General features: G+C 37.2%; 1 protein-coding gene across 2 annotated transcripts in view; it reads left to right on the forward strand.

The window, feature by feature from the left end:
• The window catches only part of LOC124785435 (carboxypeptidase D-like), a 156,284-nt gene that overhangs the window by 126,321 nt on the left and 9,158 nt on the right, over positions 1-20,805 (forward strand). The window contains exons 5-8 of one of the 2 annotated variants that reach the window (XM_047254181.1): positions 5,963-6,150; positions 12,568-12,645; positions 16,753-16,920; positions 17,053-17,171. In XM_047254181.1, coding sequence (XP_047110137.1) covers positions 5,963-6,150; positions 12,568-12,645; positions 16,753-16,920; positions 17,053-17,171 — 553 coding nt within the window. The remainder of the gene's footprint in view (positions 1-5,962; positions 6,151-12,567; positions 12,646-16,752; positions 16,921-17,052; positions 17,172-20,805) is intronic. The other variant, XM_047254182.1, reaches the window with a different exon arrangement.

Below are 20,805 nucleotides of genomic sequence, written 5' to 3' on the forward strand. Positions count from 1 at the left end.
ATAAGTCACTTATGCTTGGTCAAATGCATTTTGGAAGTCAATAAATACTACGTGTATCTGGTTGTGTTGGTTCATGGATTTTAGGAGCTCATGCGAGAAAAGCATGACTAATGTTTATGGTGTCCATTCTAGTTTGCATGAAGATCATTCAGTTTGAAATATCTAAGTATGTTTGCGCTCAGAATACCTAATAAAGATTTTACAACAGATGGACACTGGTGAGATTAGATGATAGTTTTGTGATCATTTCTGTTACCTTTCATGTGGATATTGATGTAGAGTTACTGGGCACAGTTTTTTTGTTCAAGGGATCTGCATGATACTATGTTTAAGAGTAGCTTCTCCAGGACATCCCACATAGTTCTGAGTTGCCTGTTTTGTGTTATAAGTGACTTATTTTTCTTTGAAACTTTTTAACAATCCATGAGGTGTAAAAACATATCAATTATATTTCAATAAATTTACATGTTATGCAGTAGTATAAGTCTTAGCTACCATTTCTGAAATCCATCCAGAATAGCTTCTCCCCTGTGGTCATTTTCGATCCATTGAGGCCTGCTATATTAGATCAAAAATTAAACCACCCTCTACCATCAAATCCATTATGAATCATGTATAACTGCTTTGTTACTGAAAAATGGTTACTGTTGATAGTGGATTTCATACTTCAATTACAGAAACCATCAAATGTCTTATACATTTAAACATGCTATATAAATCAATTTCCACAAGTTACTAGAGTCAATTGCTCTTGTGTTTCTGGTGACAGTTTGAAGTTAGCGTTATCTCCCTGTCTCTCAAAAATGCTACTGGTCTGCATGCAACTTTTATTGTAAGGGGCCTACTTCTAATTGAATTTCAATAAGATGTAACAATCATGGAAATAATATGCTAATCATAACTGTTTTGGTGACCGAGCGAGGTGGCGCAGTGGTTAGACACTGGACTCCCATTCGGGAGGACGCCGGTTCAATCCCGCATCCGGCAATCCTGATTTAGGTTTTCCGTGATTTCCCTAAATCGCTCCTGGCAAATGCCAGGATGGTTCCTTTCAAAGGGCACGGCTGACTTCCTTCCCCATCCTTCCCTAATCCGATGAGACCGATGACCTCGCTGTCTGGTCTCCTTCCCCAAAACCAACTGTTTTGGTGAATAATACAATACTCAAGTACTTCTGCAATTTCTAAACATATTCAGCTCTTTAGCCATTGAATAATTATGAACTGGATCACCTGAAAATGTTGTCGTCAGCCATGATGATGAAACAGTACTTATGTTAACTGTTGGCACACACATCATGAAATTTAGTACATTGTGACAATATATACCTCAACAACAAATATCATGAAAAGCTCAGATTCTTTATTCTGAAATAAGTTTATTCAGCTGTACAGTTCATATTTTAACTCCCACATTGACATATATTTCTTGCTGTGTATTTGATGATTGAACTGTCTGTGGAGTACTGCTATTTCCTAGTGTCCAATGGGCACAATATTTTGGTGTTCAGGCATGTCACCATCAGCAGTGCATTGGTGAATTGATCTCCTGAGGGCACACATTCAAATTAAATACCTCTCCCCCCACAAGCCATGTCATAGAGAGTTTGCCCCTGAAAGTGTATGGCCAAGGAGGTTAACAGTGGCAGCCCCTGTGGCTGGTGATGCACGGCAGGGTGCATCAGTTGCAGTAATGTGGGTGTAGTTACTCCATCTGTCCTGGCCACTAGAATTTTGTGTTTGCTGATTATCTTCTTCATTAGATCTAATGCTGGTTCCTGGGCAGGCCTTGCTGTGATTGCATCTGCAGTCCCTATTGATAAGGCTGCTTCTAGTGGGTTTTTCAATGATATTTCTAATGGCAATGTCCCAGTGTCTGGAAGTGTGTCCTAAAATCCTGGTAGGTTCTTAATTTTTTTTATGAGTTTCAGACAAACAGTATTCTGAGACTGCCAACATTTGCGATATACTAGTTCAGTGTGACACTGACGAAGTCTATTGCATGTAACAATGCTGAATGACTAATAAAGAATCTGAATCTGAACTATTTGTCCGATATATGTCTTGCCACATTGGCAAGGAATCTGTCACACTGTGGCCTTCTACAAACCAAGGTATCTTTAACAATTCCAGTAACCTCTATGTTTTGTTGGGTGGTTAAAAGCAGTTCTTACTCAGTGTTTTTCTGAGTACCCTTCTATGGAAATTTGCCATTCCTTGATGTCATGGTTGAGACAATAGCTGGAGGCATCCTGGGTCACAGTGTGTATTAGAAGAAAATGCACATTGACCTGCTCTTGCATCATACAGATGCCACCACCCTGCACAGAGGAACAGAGTGCTGAAAACACTAGTGCAGGGTGTACATAAACTCAGGGAACACTTTCAATTATTTATTGAACAAGAAGAAAACATTGTACAGATATCATACATATGTAATTTTGAAGAGAAACCATGAAAGTTTCTTTCATGTATACCACTACAGCAAAGTTTGGTAATTTGCCGATAGTCAGTGCTAGTCACAAATGCGATGAGTTCAGGTGCAGAGTGATCTTTCTCTGTGTTGGAGTTCGACAAAAACAAGTGTGCTACAGCTGTTCAATGAATGTTTAGAACCAAGTACGGTAAGAAGCCACTAACAAGGAAGGCCATTTACCATTGGCACAAAAAATTCGTTACGACAGGTTGCTTGTGCCTGGCAAAGAGAAGCAGATATCCCAGTGTGAGTGATGTGAATGTGGAGTATGCATGAGAGACATTCATAAAGAGTGCAAAGAAATTAGAGCGTTATTGCATCCCATGAACTCGAAATGGCTCCAATGACAGTGTGGAATATCTTGCAACAGAAGCTATCTATGAAACCATTCAAATTGGAGCTAGGGAACAAGCTCAATGATGACGGCAAAGACAAGCATTTTGAGTTTTGTTCACAGTTGCAACAATTCCAAGAGGATGGGGATGGCATTATTGATCACTTAATTTTTAGTGGCAAAACCACTTTTCACGCTAATGGGAAAGTGAACAGGCATAACTGTCGAATCTGGGGTGCAAAGCATCCACATGAATTCATTGAATTTGAATGTGATTCCTCAAAGGTAAATGTTTTTTGTGCCTTGTCACATCAAAAACTGTATGGGCCATTATTCTTTGTCAAGAGCACTGTCTCTGGATGATTCTACTTGGACATGTTGTAGCAATGGCTGATGCCTCAAATGCAATCAGACTCTCCATTCATCTTTCAGCAGGATGGGGCTTCACCCCATATTCATCGTGAAGTTCATGGGTACCTGAAAATGGAGCTGCTGCATCGATGGATTGGCTGTGCTGCAGAAGGGGACAGCTGTTTCAAGAAATGGCCTGCCCGATCACTAGATCTCACTCCGTGTGACTTTTTCAGTGGGGACACATTAAAGATCTTGTGTATGTCTCACATCTACCAAGTGATGTAACAGAGTTCCTGGAGAGAATATGGGAAGCGACTGCCACAGTCGACGATGCCACTCTGGAATGCATATGGCAAGAACTCGATTACTGCATTGACATCTGCCAGGTCACTCATGGTTCACATACTGAATGTTTGTATAAAAAAACTTTCAGAGTTTCTCTTCAAAACACAATTTGTATGACATTGTACAGTGTTTAGTTCTTGTGCAATAAATAATTGAAAGTATTCCCAGACTTTATGTACACCCTGTACACAGATTGTGCACCATCTCAGATGCAGAAAGTGTTTCTGAGAACTTGAAGACCTCAGAACTGTATGCTAAAAAGTGATTACCTGGAGTGGCTTCTGTGCCCCTCCACTACAATGCAACCTGTGGAGATGGGTGAGGTCACAGAGAAAGAGGTAGCTACTGCCTCTTCACTATACACCAGCATGCTGTTGGAAAAATTGGGTGCACACTGAAAAAGCACCAAGTAAGAAGTCTTTTACCTACCCAATAAAACACAGGCATTATTGGGGAGCATCAAAGATGATCTCTGTGGAAGGAGACTCCAAGCCAATGTGGCAAGACTTGTACCAAGAAAATAGTGTGCATCATCAAAGACTGATTCTGTGAACTCCAGTGGCACACCCAACTAATGTATCCCGACAATCTGATGGTCACAGAGCACTATTTGTCCAAGACTCATGCACTGTCATATGAACATTCCAGGATTTTAGTATCAACTTCCAAATCCTGAGGCAGCATCACTAGAGAGGCCATCAAAATACATGCCAGGGATAATCTCATCAACTGTGACTGAAGCTAGAATCCCAGTAAGGCTTGGGGACCAGCACTTGGCTTAATTAAGAAGACACTCAGCAAGCACAACATTCTGGCAGCCAGTGTGGACAGAGTAACAACACTCATACTACAACAAAAAGTGCACCCTTCCAGGCATTACTGGCCGCAGGCTCTGATGCAGTCACCTTCTTGCCCTCCTTCAGGTGTAGAATACATAGGGAATGGCTTGTAGGATGGGAGACATAAGTTGATGTATGCCCCTGGGAGGTCAGTTCATCAGCATATCTTATTGCTGAAATGTTGTGGCTGTTGTTCACTACTCTTACGGGGTGAGAGGATTCACATTTTTACACAGCCTGGCACTGACTGATTAATAAATACTGAAAATAACATCAGGCAACATAGTCTGTGTCTAGTTTACTGCTTGGCTCAGACTGTTCATTTTTATAGTAGGACACGAACTAACTGTGGCTCTGTAGATCACATATTTTTATAGATGGGAGTATGATTAAAGCAATAAATTGATTTACTTATTTTGAAGATTAACATAAAAAATAGCAAAATCAAGGACACAATAAGCAAAGAAACAGACTGATTACAGCTGCATAACTAGAAAAAAGGCAAATTAATAGGTACTACTTTGTGAGTATAATTTCTATTTACACAGTGATAGTTTCAAGAAAGTGATATTTTTCAAACTTAATAATTAATTAACTAACAAGATGCTGTAGCTAACGTAGCCATTTTTGGAATCAAATACTTGAAAATAGGGTACTGAATTTTGGAAATAAGCACTACTTATAATTAGAATTTTATAGATTACTAAAATTTTTAGTATGAGTAACTTTTGAAACATAAAGCTTTTGGGAAAAAAGTAAAACATTTGTTGAAAAGACAAGAATGAAGGTTTTGAAATGAGCTATGCTACTTCAGCAATAAATAGCTTTTTTCTCACTGAAAATTTGAACTTCACACTCTTTGTATGAACAATAAACATGAACATTCTTTTAAATAAAACATTTCTGTAATAAGCAAATATACTGTTGTCATCAGTGGTCTAAATCTATCCTGTGTGTAGTAAACTTTAATGAAATAAGGCAAGACTAAGAAATTACCTGTTTTGTGTAACTGTCACACAAGTGCTCTTAACAAAATGGGATAAGAAGAATTAACGTCAGTGGTGGTATGACAACAAAAATAGTATAGTCCTACCTTACTCATGGAAAAGGAGGAGCAGATTAGTGTTTAACATTCTATCAACAACAACATTGTTAGAGACAGCATAAACTCAGATTAGAGAGGGATGGACAAGGAAAGCGGCCATGTGCTTTAGAAGGAACCATCCTGACATTAGCCTTAAGCAATTTAGGTAAATCATGCAAAACCTAAATCAGGATGACTGGACACATGGTTGAACTGTTGTCCTCCCAAATGTCAGTCTGTTACATACTCATTGAAATGTTGCCATATTTTAATATTGATGCCCAACTGGAAACTTGAGAGCTTTTCATCAGTTTCAATAGTATTTATTGTATTCATTGTTCTTATAATTTTGATGGCATCAGGGTAATATGATGTGCAACTGTTACTTACAGTTGAGAGTTTCAGTTTGCAGTTTACTGATTTTCTCAGTTAACACTGATATTACACTTCCCGGATATCATTATTACAGTCAATGCCCATATATTTCTAGGAGGAAAAGTTCTGATATAGCTTCAATTCTTATTAAAACAGGACCAACAAGAAAGATGTAGACCTCAACAGAAATTTCCCAGATGCATTCCGAAAAAACACACATCCAAGACAACCAGAGACTACAGCTATTATAAACTGGCTGGAACGTATACCATTTGTGTTATCTGCTTCCCTCCACGCTGGAGCTCTTGTGGCAAATTATCCATATGACAACACACCTGAAGACAGTAAGTTTACCATATAATTTCTTTCTTTGCATCAATGATTTGTTTTTTTGCCAGTCCAATTTCACTCTCTACAAATAAAAAAAGTATAATCAGAAAATAAGTTTCTTCTGTTATAACATTGTTATTGTGTAATACACATATGACAGTTAAGTACATCTAGACAGGTGAGTCCAGTATTGTTGTCTCCATAACTTCATGAATACCAAACCATTCATTACAACACTAATAAATTTTTCAAACATTTTGTTAACAACTTTAGATCACATTCCAGTGAAGGAAATCATGCTCTTTTACTAGTATGTGTAATTGTGTTCAGTACACTGGGACTGTACTCAACAAATAGTATTTGAGACACCTGGTACCTAGATTTATAGTCATCTAGCATAAATATTGGGCTTGATGTCACACTTGTGTGACACTTCAGTTATAGAGAATGAATGTGTTTAATTCAAGACTTTGGTGCCATGCAGCAACTGCTGGAGAAGACAACATAATAGTAGGAGTTGACACCCTAAAATACTGTGACAAATGCAGGATGTGTTATCCTGCCTATTATTACCTACAATTCCTAGAGTTCTGTAGAATCAAGTTACACAAAACAACAATTTTTGTGGACCTTGTGGCAGCTTGCAACATATCCCATACTGAAACTTCCTGGTAGATTAAAACTGTATGGTAGACCGAGACTCAAACTCAGAAACTCTGTCTTCCAAAGGCTACCCAATCAGGACTCACAAGGAGTGTGTGGATGGGTCATCAGTTGTGCTTGGGTAGCTCATCCAGTAGAGCATTCGCCCACGAAAGGCAAAGAAACCAAGTTCGAGCCTCAGTTTGGCACACAGTTTTAATCTGTCAGGAAACGTCATATCAGTGTACACTCTGCTGCACAGTGAACATTTCATTCTGTATCCCATCCTAATTATGAACTGGCTCAGAGAAAGATCCATGCATCATCTCTAGAGTCCCAGGCAATCTCAGTGGCATGAAAGAATACAGTATCTCACAACCAAAGGAAGCTTGAGACGGTTTCCTCAGGAGACAAGTGCTTTTCATTTCATTTTTTCAGGGTAAATAACTTGTAATTTGACATTTCTTGACAGATAATGTGTACTAACATGGATGAAAAGTGAAGGAGACCTAGTCTTCTCACAAGAAGTATCATCCTTCTGTATGGCAGTGGAAGACTTCATTTGTAAACAGAAATTTTCACATTCATGATTATAAACCTGCAAACTCGAGCAGTTGAAATGGAAAGAGAAATTTTAAGAAGAAACTGTAGGCATTATAATGGTACCCTTTTTGTCTCTAGTAACAGTGGGGATCTTCATGCAGCGTAATGAAAAACAAACGTTAGGAAGTGTTAAAATGCAACTTTGTGCTCTGTAGATTCAGCCTAGATTCAGCTGTGTCCCTTACACATTTCCCATGCAGAGAATATAATTTACACATGTTTAATGACTTCTTAAACAGCATCAACCTGAAAATGATCTTTTATCATTCAGATATATACAGATTTCTAAGCTGAGTTCTGTTTCACATTTTCACTTACATGCCCATCTGCTCCTGAAACTCTCAATTAAATAGTGAAAAGTTATCTTTACTGATTCAGTTGTTTGTGTTCAACCCAGCCTTTCCCAATATCTTATTAATGTTTACATTACAAATCTATTGAGAGCTCATATTTATTGATTTTTCTACATACCGTCAGTCCAGGCTGTCAGTCCTTCTCGCAACCTTTTTATCTCCATTTCAAGACTACTTTTATCATTGATTTCAACTTCCCAAAACATGTTCAAACAGTGCCAATTTCTATAGAAAGTGTAGTCACAATCTGTCCTCAGGTTCTATTATCCAACACTGTTCTGTCATGCTGAAGGTCTGACAAACCAATTTAGTATTGTCCACAATCACACAGTATTTTGGAAACATTAGGAGCTCAGTGGCATTTACAAAATACCACGCAAAACTGAACTACATTATGTTAGGCATATCTGCATATGATAGAATGACACCAGATTGAAGTATCATATCCAGGAAAAGCAATGCTAGCTGTATAAGTTCTCAAAATGCACATAAAATGTATTTGCTGAAACTACTACCATAATGAGGCTTAATGATTTCTGGGTTATTGAAATAAAAGAAGCTATTAAGACCATAATCTCTTGTAACACTTACAAGAAAGATGTTTCAGGCACAACATGGTACCTGACAATCATGTGGGATGGCAGATGCAAGATGAAAATATGGCTTAATATGATGTCAAAGTGAGCACCAGTGATGTCACTGCTATATAAGAATGAGACTATCCATTATATAGAGTGCGTTCCATAAGTAATGCAACCAATTTTTTACTGATGCAACGGTACACCACAGCATGTTGTAACTGGCAGGGCTAAGTGGAGGCGGGTGTTAGCTTCAAAACACTCTTTATCTCATTTGGCTGCGAGCTTCCGGAGAGTCAGGTTGTGCATTTCTGTCAACCTTGTTAAGTAACACGGCACAATGGATCATTCTGTAGAGCAATGGTACACTATCAAATTTTGCGTTAAACTTGGGAAGTCTGCCACCAAAACATTTCCATTATTTCAGAATCACTTTGGGTCTGATTGCTTGTCTAAATCATAAGTTTTCGGATGGCACAAGTCATTCATGGAGGGCCGAGAGGAGATCACTGACTAACCTCCCAGTGGACAGCCATCAACCGCACGAGTCAACAAAAATGTGACGCGTGTGCACAATTGTTAGAACTCTGACAGACAGCTGAGCCTTCTATTGATAGCACAAACTCTAAACATGTCAAAAACAACCATTTTCTGCAATGTGACTGAAGATTTTAGCATGAGAAAGGTGTGTGCCAACTCGTCCGAAAAGTGTTGACCGATGAAACAAGCATATGTGAGTGCTTCGGTGCCGAGAAATGTTGGAAATGTGTGAAAATGATCCTCATTTTTTAAACTCAGTTATCACTGGTGATGAATGGTGGATTTTTGAGTATGTCCCTGAGACAAAAAGGCAGAGTTCAGAGTGGCACACCCCATCGTCGCCTCATCCCAAGAAGGCATGCATGAGCAAGCCCAGGATCAAAACCATGCTCATTGTCTTCTTTGGCATCAGAGGCACTGTCCACCATGAATTCGTACCTACTGGGACTACAGTGAACTCAGCTTTCTACTTGGAAGTGCTCAAAAGACTGACTCGCAGTGCCGAAACGACATCAAGGACCCGTGGAAGTTCACCACGACAACGCGCCGAGTCACAATGCCTTCATTGTCAACGACTTCCTGGCCAGGACAAGATCCCATTGGTTCCCCAGCCTTCCTGCAGTCCTGACCTGGCTCCCACTGACTTTTTTCTGTTTCCTCGGTTAAAAGGAGTCATGAAAGGAAAACATCGGGACACGATTGAAAGCATCCAGGCACATGTTACATCACCGCTAAAGGACATTCCAAAAAAGGCATTCCAGGATGCCTTCCAGGCATGGAAACACCACCTGCAGAAGTGTATCAATGCAAGAGGGTGCTATTTTGAAAATTTTTGGTTATTTGTGTGAATGTATTCAATAAATGACTTTTTATGAATTTGGTCGCATTACTTGTGGAACATACCCTGTAATAAAAGTTGATTTGGTGAAGCATATGATAAAAGTTGAAGAATGTGTTTTGAACATTTATTCAAATAGTGCATAAATCAGGGATGGCATTTGGCAAGATGATTGTACAAAACATTCTACAACAACCACCAAATTGGTCAGTAGAAGTGACTGTTACTACCAGAGGATTGATCCAAGATTTTCCTCATTTCTCTGGTTTGACCCATTACTATGTAACTATGGCAACTGGACTTTATTTGTAACTCTATGACTTGATGCTCCACTGTGTTGTGCCCCCTGTAGTTTGAGTAGGTACCAACTTCTGGATAGGACATTTCTTCAATCTTGTAATTTCATAATTCTTTTTCTTCTCTGATAGCCCAGAAAATGGTAGTTCTTGTCGACTAGTGCATCTGGTTTCACAGATATAATATATACATACCCTCCTATGATGCAGCATGTTCTTTAGAGTCTAATACAACTACTCTGCCCTGTAAAATTGGATGCATTCTCGGCTAGACTTGGTAGGTCTTGTTTGTCTGAGACAAATAGTAAACAGTATTGCAATTAATGGGGGGCAGTATGTGAATTGGGTGTCATTGTGGGAATTGGGATGGATGTCAGGCAGGTGAGTTTCACTTATGTTCACATTGTGCTGGGTGCTCAGACTGTCTGTTTCTGTAGTTTGATAAGAGCTGTGCAACGAAGCAACACAGAAATATTGGAGGTTCTATTACAACTATATTCTTATAAGGCTCACATTCGCCATAACTACAAAACAGCAGTGAAATTGTCACTATGACAAGAAAATGATTGATTTCCCAAGAATGGCCTGACAATTAAGTAACCAGTATTTGCTAAAGCTACAGTGTTCCTCTCTGCATTTGATGATTCTAAATCTGTGGTTTAGCAAAATTACAACCAATCATTTCCAGGAGTACTTGAAAATTCTCTGATGAATTAAAATTCAGTAACCCCTCCCTTGCCCCTTACGGATTACTATAATGATGGATAGCGTGAATCATTTCTCCTTGTAGTACCATATTATATTTAAAAATATTTTCAAATTGTAACTGAACGTTGACAACAAAGTTCATAGGAGAGTAAATAAACTGTGAGATTGTTGTCAGTATGCCTGAATGTTTGAAGAGTTACCTGCAAGAGGTTCTGATGTGGACACCACGTATTATCCTTACTACCTACTTCTTTGCTACATAAACTTTTTCTCCTCGATGATGAACTACCTTAGAATATGATACCACAAGACATTATTGAATGAAATAGGGAAAGTAACTCAAATTTTTGACATTTTCATCTCCAAAACTCTGATACCTACTTAATGCAAAAGTTGCAGAGCTTACACTTTTATGAAGATCTGTAACATCTGACTTCCAGTTCAGATTCTTTCCATATAAACACATAACAATTTAGAATATTCTGTTTAATTTATTGATTTACCCACATATATATAAATTCAGTGACACTCAATTTGGTAACAGCCAGTTATTTATTTTCGAGAAAATATAATTTACATTTTCAAGTGTTGCAGTTACTCAAATAGGAAAGTTGCCATTCACCATATAGCGGAGATGCTGAGTCGCAGAGAGGCACCACAAAAAGACTCTCACAATTAAAACTTTCGGGCACTGGCCTTCATCAACAACAGACACAGATATGCACACACATAAACGCACTCATGCAAGCACAACTCACACACATGACTGCCATCTCAGGCAACTGAAGCCACACTGCAGTGTCATTTCAGTTGCCTGAGACTCCAGTTGTGTGTGAGAGTTGCATATGCATGAGTGTGTCTATTTGTGTGTGTATGTTTGTCTATTGTTGACCAAGGCCAATGTTTTGCCTATCTGTGACTCGGCATCTCCACTATATGGTGAGTGGCAACTGTTCTTCTCACAATATTGTTACATTCCATCTTGGATTTCCCATTCTTTGATTTGAGTTACTCAATTACAACTGATTATAATACTTGAAACATCAGCAAAGAAAACTATTTCTGCTTCTTGCATATAATCAACTGCTTTATCACTTGAAATGTCAATGCTAATCTTGTGAGCTGCTTTAAAGAACTGTATATACTTTGGCTACCTGACTGCTATCATTTACTATTTGGCTGTTTTCTTAAATAACAAAGTCCTCAAACATTTTAATTAATGTTTCAGTTTCCCTTTCAACTGTTGCCCACACAGATTAGTTATTTGTTTTCTTGATTTCACACATTACATGGAGATTTATTTTATTTTTAATTAGTTTTCTTAACACAGCTCAGCATTTCTTGTAATATGTAATCAGTTCTACTTCTCCATATATTATAACCGTTTCAAACAAATTTCTTTTCCTTGTCCAATCTAGGGCTTTTTTGATGTCTTGTTAGTTTTCTTGGGAATACAGCTATTAAAGCTTGACAGAAACTCATCTGTAAATAGAATGAATTTTAAATTGACATCTGTCACAATATATAAATCCCTCCAATCAGCTTACTGTAAGACTCTCTTCAAACATTCTGTTGTCTGTTCATTAAAAACTGCAACTGTTTTCCTTGATACCATATTGTTGTAATTATATAAGTTGTTTAGTATGACTAGTGTTGGCTCATGATCAAGATGGCCATTCACTACTGCATAAACTTTTGTATCAGTGATTAAGTATCCACTTACAAAAATTCAGGTTATTAGTATACTGATTTCCTGTGTGTACACATTTGACAACTGTTTATTAGTGTACTAATTTCTTCATGTTCCAAATATCACACAGTGATCAAAGACATGCACTAGCCACAACAAGATAATTTTTGATTTTGTCTTCAGCTTGGGATGCTGCATTTGCACTTTTGAACCAGTCTACAGAAGGACAGGACATAACAGCCATCTGGAAAAACTTATCTGGTGGTTCTATACTTTAATTTTTTACAGCATGATGTAGTGCACATTACTGACCACATTATTATTTCACTTTTCTGTTTTAACTGGCAGTACAGTAACGCCATATTGTTGTGGTTTTAGTTTTTTTTGCTGCTTAAGTTGGTGTAGAATTTCACAAGCAAGAAAACACAAACTTTTTAGTGACAGTATCACAGATGAGTGTTTTTTATTTTGGTCATTATGGCACCTTGTTTCTAATTTAACTCACAAGCCATGTTGTGTGTTTGCACTTCCATGTTCTAAATTATTTATAGTGCCTTGAGTACTGTCACTTTACATTGTTCCTAATCAGCTGCATGTGTGTGATTTGTCTTGGTGTGTTTAGCCTTCATAGCAGATAATTAGGGATCAAGAAAAATATTTGTTTAGTTAGAATCAGAAAAACTCCTAGGTCAGTAACTGGACAATGTCACATTGTTAATTACCAAATCACATTAATTTATTATGCATAACATTTTAATAAACATTCAATAATTTTTCACAGGTGTCACTTTCTCAGGTTGCTACCACTTTTGTAAACAATATTCTCAGTTGTATGCACAAATTGAGACAATTGACGACGTCCAAACAATTTGTATTGTTACACAAATGAATGAACGTATCAATCAATCAAATATTGGAATGAACACATGAGTGTACTCAGAAGTCTGTGTTCCTCCCCATCAGAATGTAAGTGGGTATCTGCACACTCAAACATGCTGGGGAGGGAGGGGGGGAGGGAGGGAGGGGAGTTATAAGGAGAATAAGAGTGCTGATGACAGAACTGCAGTTTCCTGACAATGTGACTATATTAAGAAACAACTTTAGGAAGATACCACTGCATATGTGATAATCTGAGACCTTTACATTTTCATACACAATGTAGCTCTTATATATTCTACAGAACACGAATATAACATCTGTAAAACATAAATAAAACTTCTGAATAATATTTTGGGTATAACACTTTCTAATATTCATTCTTGGGAATATTTTTCAAAACAGTAGTAAAAATGGTGAATGGAACTATAAAACTGCTGCATATGTTTGTGTAAGATTACTGAGCATTGTACCTTGTATATTGTCTCCTCAACTGATCAGTAAATGAAATTGATAATTTTTTGAAATAACCAAACTGACATTACCAAAATGTAAACTGTAGTCAATACACAGTTACTTCCACAAACTCAAAAATGAGAATCAGCTTGTATTTTGTACTGCTCATTATTTTGCCCAAAATGAAATCAGTTCACTACAGTGACTTCAAGCAGTCTAACAAATTTATAATTGTGTCACAATATTACTACAGGCTGTTTAGCCATGTCGGCTGTAACTAGCAGAGGCTAACTTTGATGATAGCTTAACAGTAACTGACAATACAAGACATGATTAACCAGAAGAATTATCACAATTGTAACTAGACAGAAACAGATGTAGACTGAACTCAAAGGTGAGCTAGCAACATGAATTCCAGATTGTGAATGATGACTGCCTAACAACTGGACTTCACACTGTGGCCTAATGCTGACTTTCAATGGTGCTGTAAAGCTGTGAGGATGGGGCGTGAGTCGTGCTTCAGTAGCTCAGTTGGTAGAGCACTTACCTGCGGAAGGCAAAGGTCCCGAGTTCGAGTCTCGGTCCGGCACACAGTTTTAATCTGCCAGGAAGTTTCATATCAGTGCATACTCCGCTGCAGAGTGAAAATCTCATTCGGCTAAAGACCCCAAAGATTATTCTAGAACCAAAATGTTGTATTTGAAATATTTCATTAACTATGCTATCATGCTTCCTCAGGAATCATATATATCTATATATCTTCACTAACAGAAAATTTAGGGCTGTAAAATGTCAGTTATGAATTTTCAAAAGTTTTACACACTACAATGTGAATAGCACTATGTTTCTTTTGACAACAGCACTTTTAAATAGTAATATTTCCTAAAGTAAAATTTTTTGAAAGAAGATAAAGTTTTCATTACACTGAAGGAAAATAGGGCTTTAAAATTATGTATCATTACTACTCCTAAAACAAACACTTATTAGTGGTTAAACTCTTAAGTGGATATGAATCTTAATAATTAATATTTTCCTAAGTATAATGATTCTATACATCATATTTATGTAACTGTAATCAGTCAAACATAAGTCACTCTCTAAACAAGTACTAGAAAAATATATTTCATAAAATAATTTTGACATTTCAGATAAATACTGTGTATATATTAGTTAAGAAAAAGAAGGAAAAAATAATATTTGTATTAGCAGTGATAACAGTGCTAGCAAAAATATTCTATCCTCCTATGTTTGAAGTTGTCAATTGATATTGCACAAAATGCACTGCAGGTCATTAAAAGTGAAACACCAGGATTAATAACAAAAATGACAGTAGGAAGAATACATTATTAAATTTTTTGGTGATTTGGAGGCATACAAGGTGTGAAAATTAGTGCAAAAAGCTGCACCTGTGGCAGCGTCAAGAAGTCTAACCCAGCTGAGCATTGAGACCAAATGAGCTTGGTCATGGTGGCTGGTCAGTATAAGCATGCCATACTCTCAGCAATTCATGACCAGATGTTTTCCATAGGTGAGAGATGTGCAGAGCATGCTGTGCAGAGCAACAGTTGAACACTCTCTCTGTTGCAGAAGGTCAGGACAGATGGCCAACATGTGGAGACCTTGAAGATAGGGCACAGCCTCTGACCTCCTCATCATGTCAGAAATGTAACAGCTATGTAGATCAGAGGTAACTGTGTTGAGTAAATAGTCACTCAGAAAGCCACGAACATATGTATTAGTTCAGAGATCTGGAGAATGCACTGGCCAGGACAACAGTTGAAAATACTCCACATCATGGAGAACTGAAAGATGAGGCATAGCCTCTGGTCTTAACATGTTATAAATGTAATGGCTGCTATCCAAATTATTGTCTGTGCAATGCAGAGATGATAGTGGATGTCAAATGAAACACCTTTCAGCCTTCTAGTTTCAGAGCTTATATTATTTGACAATCAGTTTCAGCATTTTACTACACTATATTCAGGCTGAAACTGGTTGCCAAATAAAATAAGGTTTGAAACTAGATGGCAGAAAGGTGTTTCATTTGACATCCTGTATTGAACAGCTGAGTCCCGCAACCATCTCTAAAAAGATTGACATACAGGTGCTGGGGCAATATAACAATGATAAATACAAGCTGGCAATGTTCATTCTCTTCAGTCTCTCCTCAAATGCATACCTCCATTGTGATGCTGTAAACAAAATGAAGACATGTGAAAAAACAATGTGATGCCATTCCTTAGCCAATGCTGTAGTTGGAGGCACCACTGTCTACTGTTGCATCAAGAGAGAGTGCAACAGTGATCACCATGCTGACAGTCCTTGGTGCTCTAGATGTCATTGCACAGTCCATGTAAACAAATATCTGGTTCCAAACAGGCCCACATCCTGAGCCAAGGTAAATGACCTGGTTGTACACTACTGTAAGGCTAAGCAAACAACATCTCTCTCTCTGCAGTTCCTGAATGAGAAACACACTGTAGAATTTTTCCCTCTGTGCAGAATGTGGATGGTGTTCCCCCTCCCTACTTTTTGCAGTTGTGCTGAAACATTAATTAGTCGCACATCCAAGCATGTACTTCACTTCATGCTATTTTTAGTGTTTGTTGGCTCCCACCTTCATGATGGTGCAATTTCAATGACCAGCAATGAAATGTTAATTTAAAGTTAAAATACGTTTAGAAATAGCATCATTCAGTACAAAATTTATCCTGGAAGCATCCATTTGGATATGAGCCACATGTGAATTTTTAAGGATGTTAGAGCAAAGAACTACAAAACAAAACTACAAAGTAATTGACAGAACAGATACACAAGAACAAATTAGGAGTATATAATAGCAGACAAGGAAACTTTGTGGCACTTTTATACATAGATATTCAAACTTGTTATGAGTATGCCCAGAGATTGAATATATTGTAACAGGAAATAAATATGCCTGAAGAGTGACCTGTGCCCGTCTATACTATCTGTCTCTGATACTCACTTTCAGAGACCCTGCTAACATTATTAACATATTTAATTTTGATTTTACAGTTACTGGACGTATGCATGAGGAATCACCAACTCCTGATGATGATGTTTTTAAATACATAGCATACAAGTATGCTGCCACTCATCCCACAATGCATAATACCCACTGTGATAGATATAAAGTATTTGAACATGGAATAACTAATGGGGCAGCATGGTATCCTCTTACAGGTATGTGAAATTGTTGAAAATATTTTTCTATGAAAATGTACATGATACATCAATATTTTATGTTGCTTGCACACTGGCAAACATTACAAAACAGGGTATAAATTGAAATGACATATATAACTTTTTCAACAGGTGGCATGCAAGATTACAATTATTTTAAGCATGACTGTTTTGAAATTACACTGGAACTGTCATGCTGCAAATATCCAATAGCAAGTCAATTGGAGGGATTGTGGAATAGCAACAAGGAGGTTAGTTGCAATAAAATGGTGTTCTATAATTTTATGATAATTTTTATGCTGGCCTGTGTCAGTATCACAAACCATTACTTTAATAACTCATGGTTACAAACTACTTGCATGAATTATCTGCTGAAGGACAGAACTGTAGAAAACCAATCTGAGAAAGGATAATATTGGGTTCAGGTGAAATATGGGAGTACATGAGGCATTACTGAATGTACAATCTTACTTGTTAGGATAAAGGAAGAAAAAGTTTTTGACAATCTAGGCTGGAAAACATTTATTGAAATTCTGAAGTTATTAGGAATGAAAGGTAATAAGCAAGCTTTAGAGAAACCACACAACATTTTTAGAGTTGGAGTATATTAAAAGGAGATAGTAACACAGAGAAGAGTGTCCTTCGCCCACATCTTCCCTTCACTGCTCTGACTCTAGCACTACAGAGCTATCCATTCTACCAACACACCCACTAGTCTCCCTTTTTTTCCATTCCTCTATCTGTCTCCTTTTCTGCTCCCTCCTATACCCCCCTCCCCCCCCCCCCCCCCCCCACACACACACAAATCACCCAAATGCACCTAGCAGCACTACCCTGCCCCCACCACACCCCTGCATGCTCCCACAAGGAGCACCACACCCTCCTCCACCCAAATCCTGCTATCCCTCCCCCTCCCCATTCCCACCCCAGCCACTGCCTTACCCTCACTACTGAAATTTCTCACAGTTCGTCTTCAGTGACCAGAGACAATGTGTGCTTGTGCAAATGTGTGTGTGTTTTGTACATTAAAAGAAAGCCTTTTGACTGAAAGCTCACATAAATAGCAGTCTTTCTGTTATGCTTGTCTGGAACTCAACATCTCCTCTATATGTTGAGTAGCAATCTACCCTTGTCATAATATTGCCATTCATAAGAGTGAAACAGAATAGTAGCTTATTGCCCATTTAATTCAGTCATTAAATTGGACAATGAAAAAGGAAAGGGATTAATGTTCAAGAAGAAGAAATAATTATAATACTGTCAAAGCCATGAAAGGACTTGGAAGTACAGTTAAATGGAATGAATAATCCTCTTGAAAACATATTATAAGATTGAAAATCATCTATGTCTATATCCACAGAAATACTGGGCAAGCCGCCTGACAGTATATGGCAGAGGGTACTTCTGGCACCACTAACTGTTCCCTCCCTACCCTGTTCCACCCAGGAATGGCATATGTGAAGAATGGTTGTTAGTAAGCCTCTGTATTTTCACCATGGTAATTTCATGAGATGTATGCAGGAGGAAGTAATATTTTTAAAAGTAATACAAGGGTTATGCAATGTAATGAAATTAACTCAGGTGATGCTGCAGGAATCAGATGCTGGAGGAATTAGATAGCAAATGAGAAGCTGAAAGTAACAGTGAATTTTGCAGTTTGGGCAATAAAATAACTGACAATAACAGAAGTGCAGAAAATATAAGGTATATGCTGCCAATAGAAAGGAAATATACTCTGAAAAAGAAAATAGATTAGCAATGAATATGTATTTTATGGAGTGTAACATTATATGGAAGTGAGACGAGGATGATAAGCAGTACCAAGATGAAGAGAGTGCAAACTTTTGAAATTTGTGTTGCAGAAGAATGCTGAAGATTAACTGGATGTATCGGCTATCCAACTGAGAGTTATAGAATCAAATTGGGGAGATAAAAGGTTTATGGCATAGCTTGATTATAAGAATTCATAAATTGATAGGTCTTGTTGCATCAAGGAATAATTAATATTGTCATAGAGAAAAGCATAAGGAGTTAAAATTTTAGGAGACCAAGATGTGAACACAGTGAGCAAGTTCAAATGTTTGTAGTTGGCAATAGTTATACAGAGATAATGAGACTTGCACAGAATAGATTAGCATGAGGAGCTGCGTAAAATCATATCTAAAACTGAAGATTATAACAGCATGACTAGTATCTATGGCAACTGGACTAAAATTTCATCTACGGTACTTTAGAAATTAAATGTCATGTGGTAACATTTCATTTGTTGAGTAACTGCATCATGAATTTACTGTTGAATTGCAAAATAAGTTCAAAAAAATTAAATAAATAGTTTTAATTTCAATACCAATTATATGCGAGGAATCTGAACTGAAACTGCCTGGTATTAGGCATTAAAAGTTAGGATATGACAGTGTTTTATTATTTACACAATTGAAGACTGCAGGATTACAATATACTCGTATGGCAACAGCATAATTTTTTTTTATTTAGTTCTGCTGGAACTGAGATTATGAAATCATACATTTAAAACTGAATCTAAACAGTCACAATTGCAAAAAAAACTTTTTTTAACTTTTTACTTATTTTTTAATTTCTTTTCATTTATTTTTTATATTATTGCAGATGTTACTGTTTATGTTCAATTATAAATAATTAATAAATTTCATTAGCACAACACATCTCAATACCACGTTGCCATCGTCAGATGCATTTACAGTTCCTGTTACCTTGTAATTAAAATGAAGTGCAGTTGGTTTCCTTTGCTGGGTGTGCCAATAAGGTACATAATAATGAAATATTTCAATGAGTTACTGTTGCTGTATATATTATTCCACAAAAATCATATTTCAGCACTTCAGAAATGCACATTGACTCACAGACTGGTTACATGATTAATTCAAGAGGAAGTACTATCAAGTTAATGTGAGATTGTACTACTTTGCTTGAAATTTCATCGTAATGAAAAGAGTTATTGCTTTTCAATGGCCTAATGATTTTTGTGATCCTTTAAACAGCAGGTTTAGCAAAACTTATATCTGCTGGTGGGATACACATACCTGTCTAAGTAAACCAAATGGTTTTGAAAATCAGTTTTCATCTGTCTATGTTTTCAGCTACTATTGGGAAGAATTCATTGATTTCAGAGGCAAAGTTTTTGAATTTTGCATCATCTGTCTTGCTAATACTTTCATTGGGGAGTTGAATATGATCTGCAGAGCATGTCTGTTTGTTACATGCCTTACAATTCTCCTCACAGCCTTTGATTTGCTACTGAAATCTTGAATTTTTTTGCCTATAGCATTTTTCCCCCCACCTCCAAGTGTTGATTAGAGTTAATCCTTTGCACTGAATAAAGCTCTGTTTTCCTGGAACAAGATTTTTATTGCAGATGTTAAGTACCTGTTTTCTTGGCTTCTTCTGTAACTTTTCTTGGGCTGTTGTAAGGAAAAATTGGATTCATAATATTGCAATAATATTTTCAGGAAATAATTCAATTTCTTAACTATTGTGTACCTGTGATACATTTTTCCTCACTGCTCATTTAGTTAATTTTCTCTGAATATTGTGACTAAGACAGCATTTATAATTCAGTGAAACTGTGCTTTTCCCACGTTGGCTAAATCTGGTTGCTAGGGAAGCTTTATTAATGCCATTTGAAGTATCATGTTCAGACAGATCATTTTTTATGAGGCTGACATCTATTTTATGAGACAATTGTGTTTACAAAAAAAAAAAAAAAATACCAGTTGTTGTTGCTTGTGTCCTTCTGTCCGGGCCCGTAAAGTTAATTTAGGGAGACATCAAAGCTGGACATTGGCAACACTAAGTGCCCTTGATCAGTAGTAACTGAGCTGAAATCAGTATTATAATTACCATATACTT

Source organism: Schistocerca piceifrons, chromosome 1, assembly GCF_021461385.2.
Source record: "Schistocerca piceifrons isolate TAMUIC-IGC-003096 chromosome 1, iqSchPice1.1, whole genome shotgun sequence".
In the NCBI taxonomy this organism is placed as follows: Eukaryota; Metazoa; Arthropoda; class Insecta; order Orthoptera; family Acrididae; genus Schistocerca; species Schistocerca piceifrons.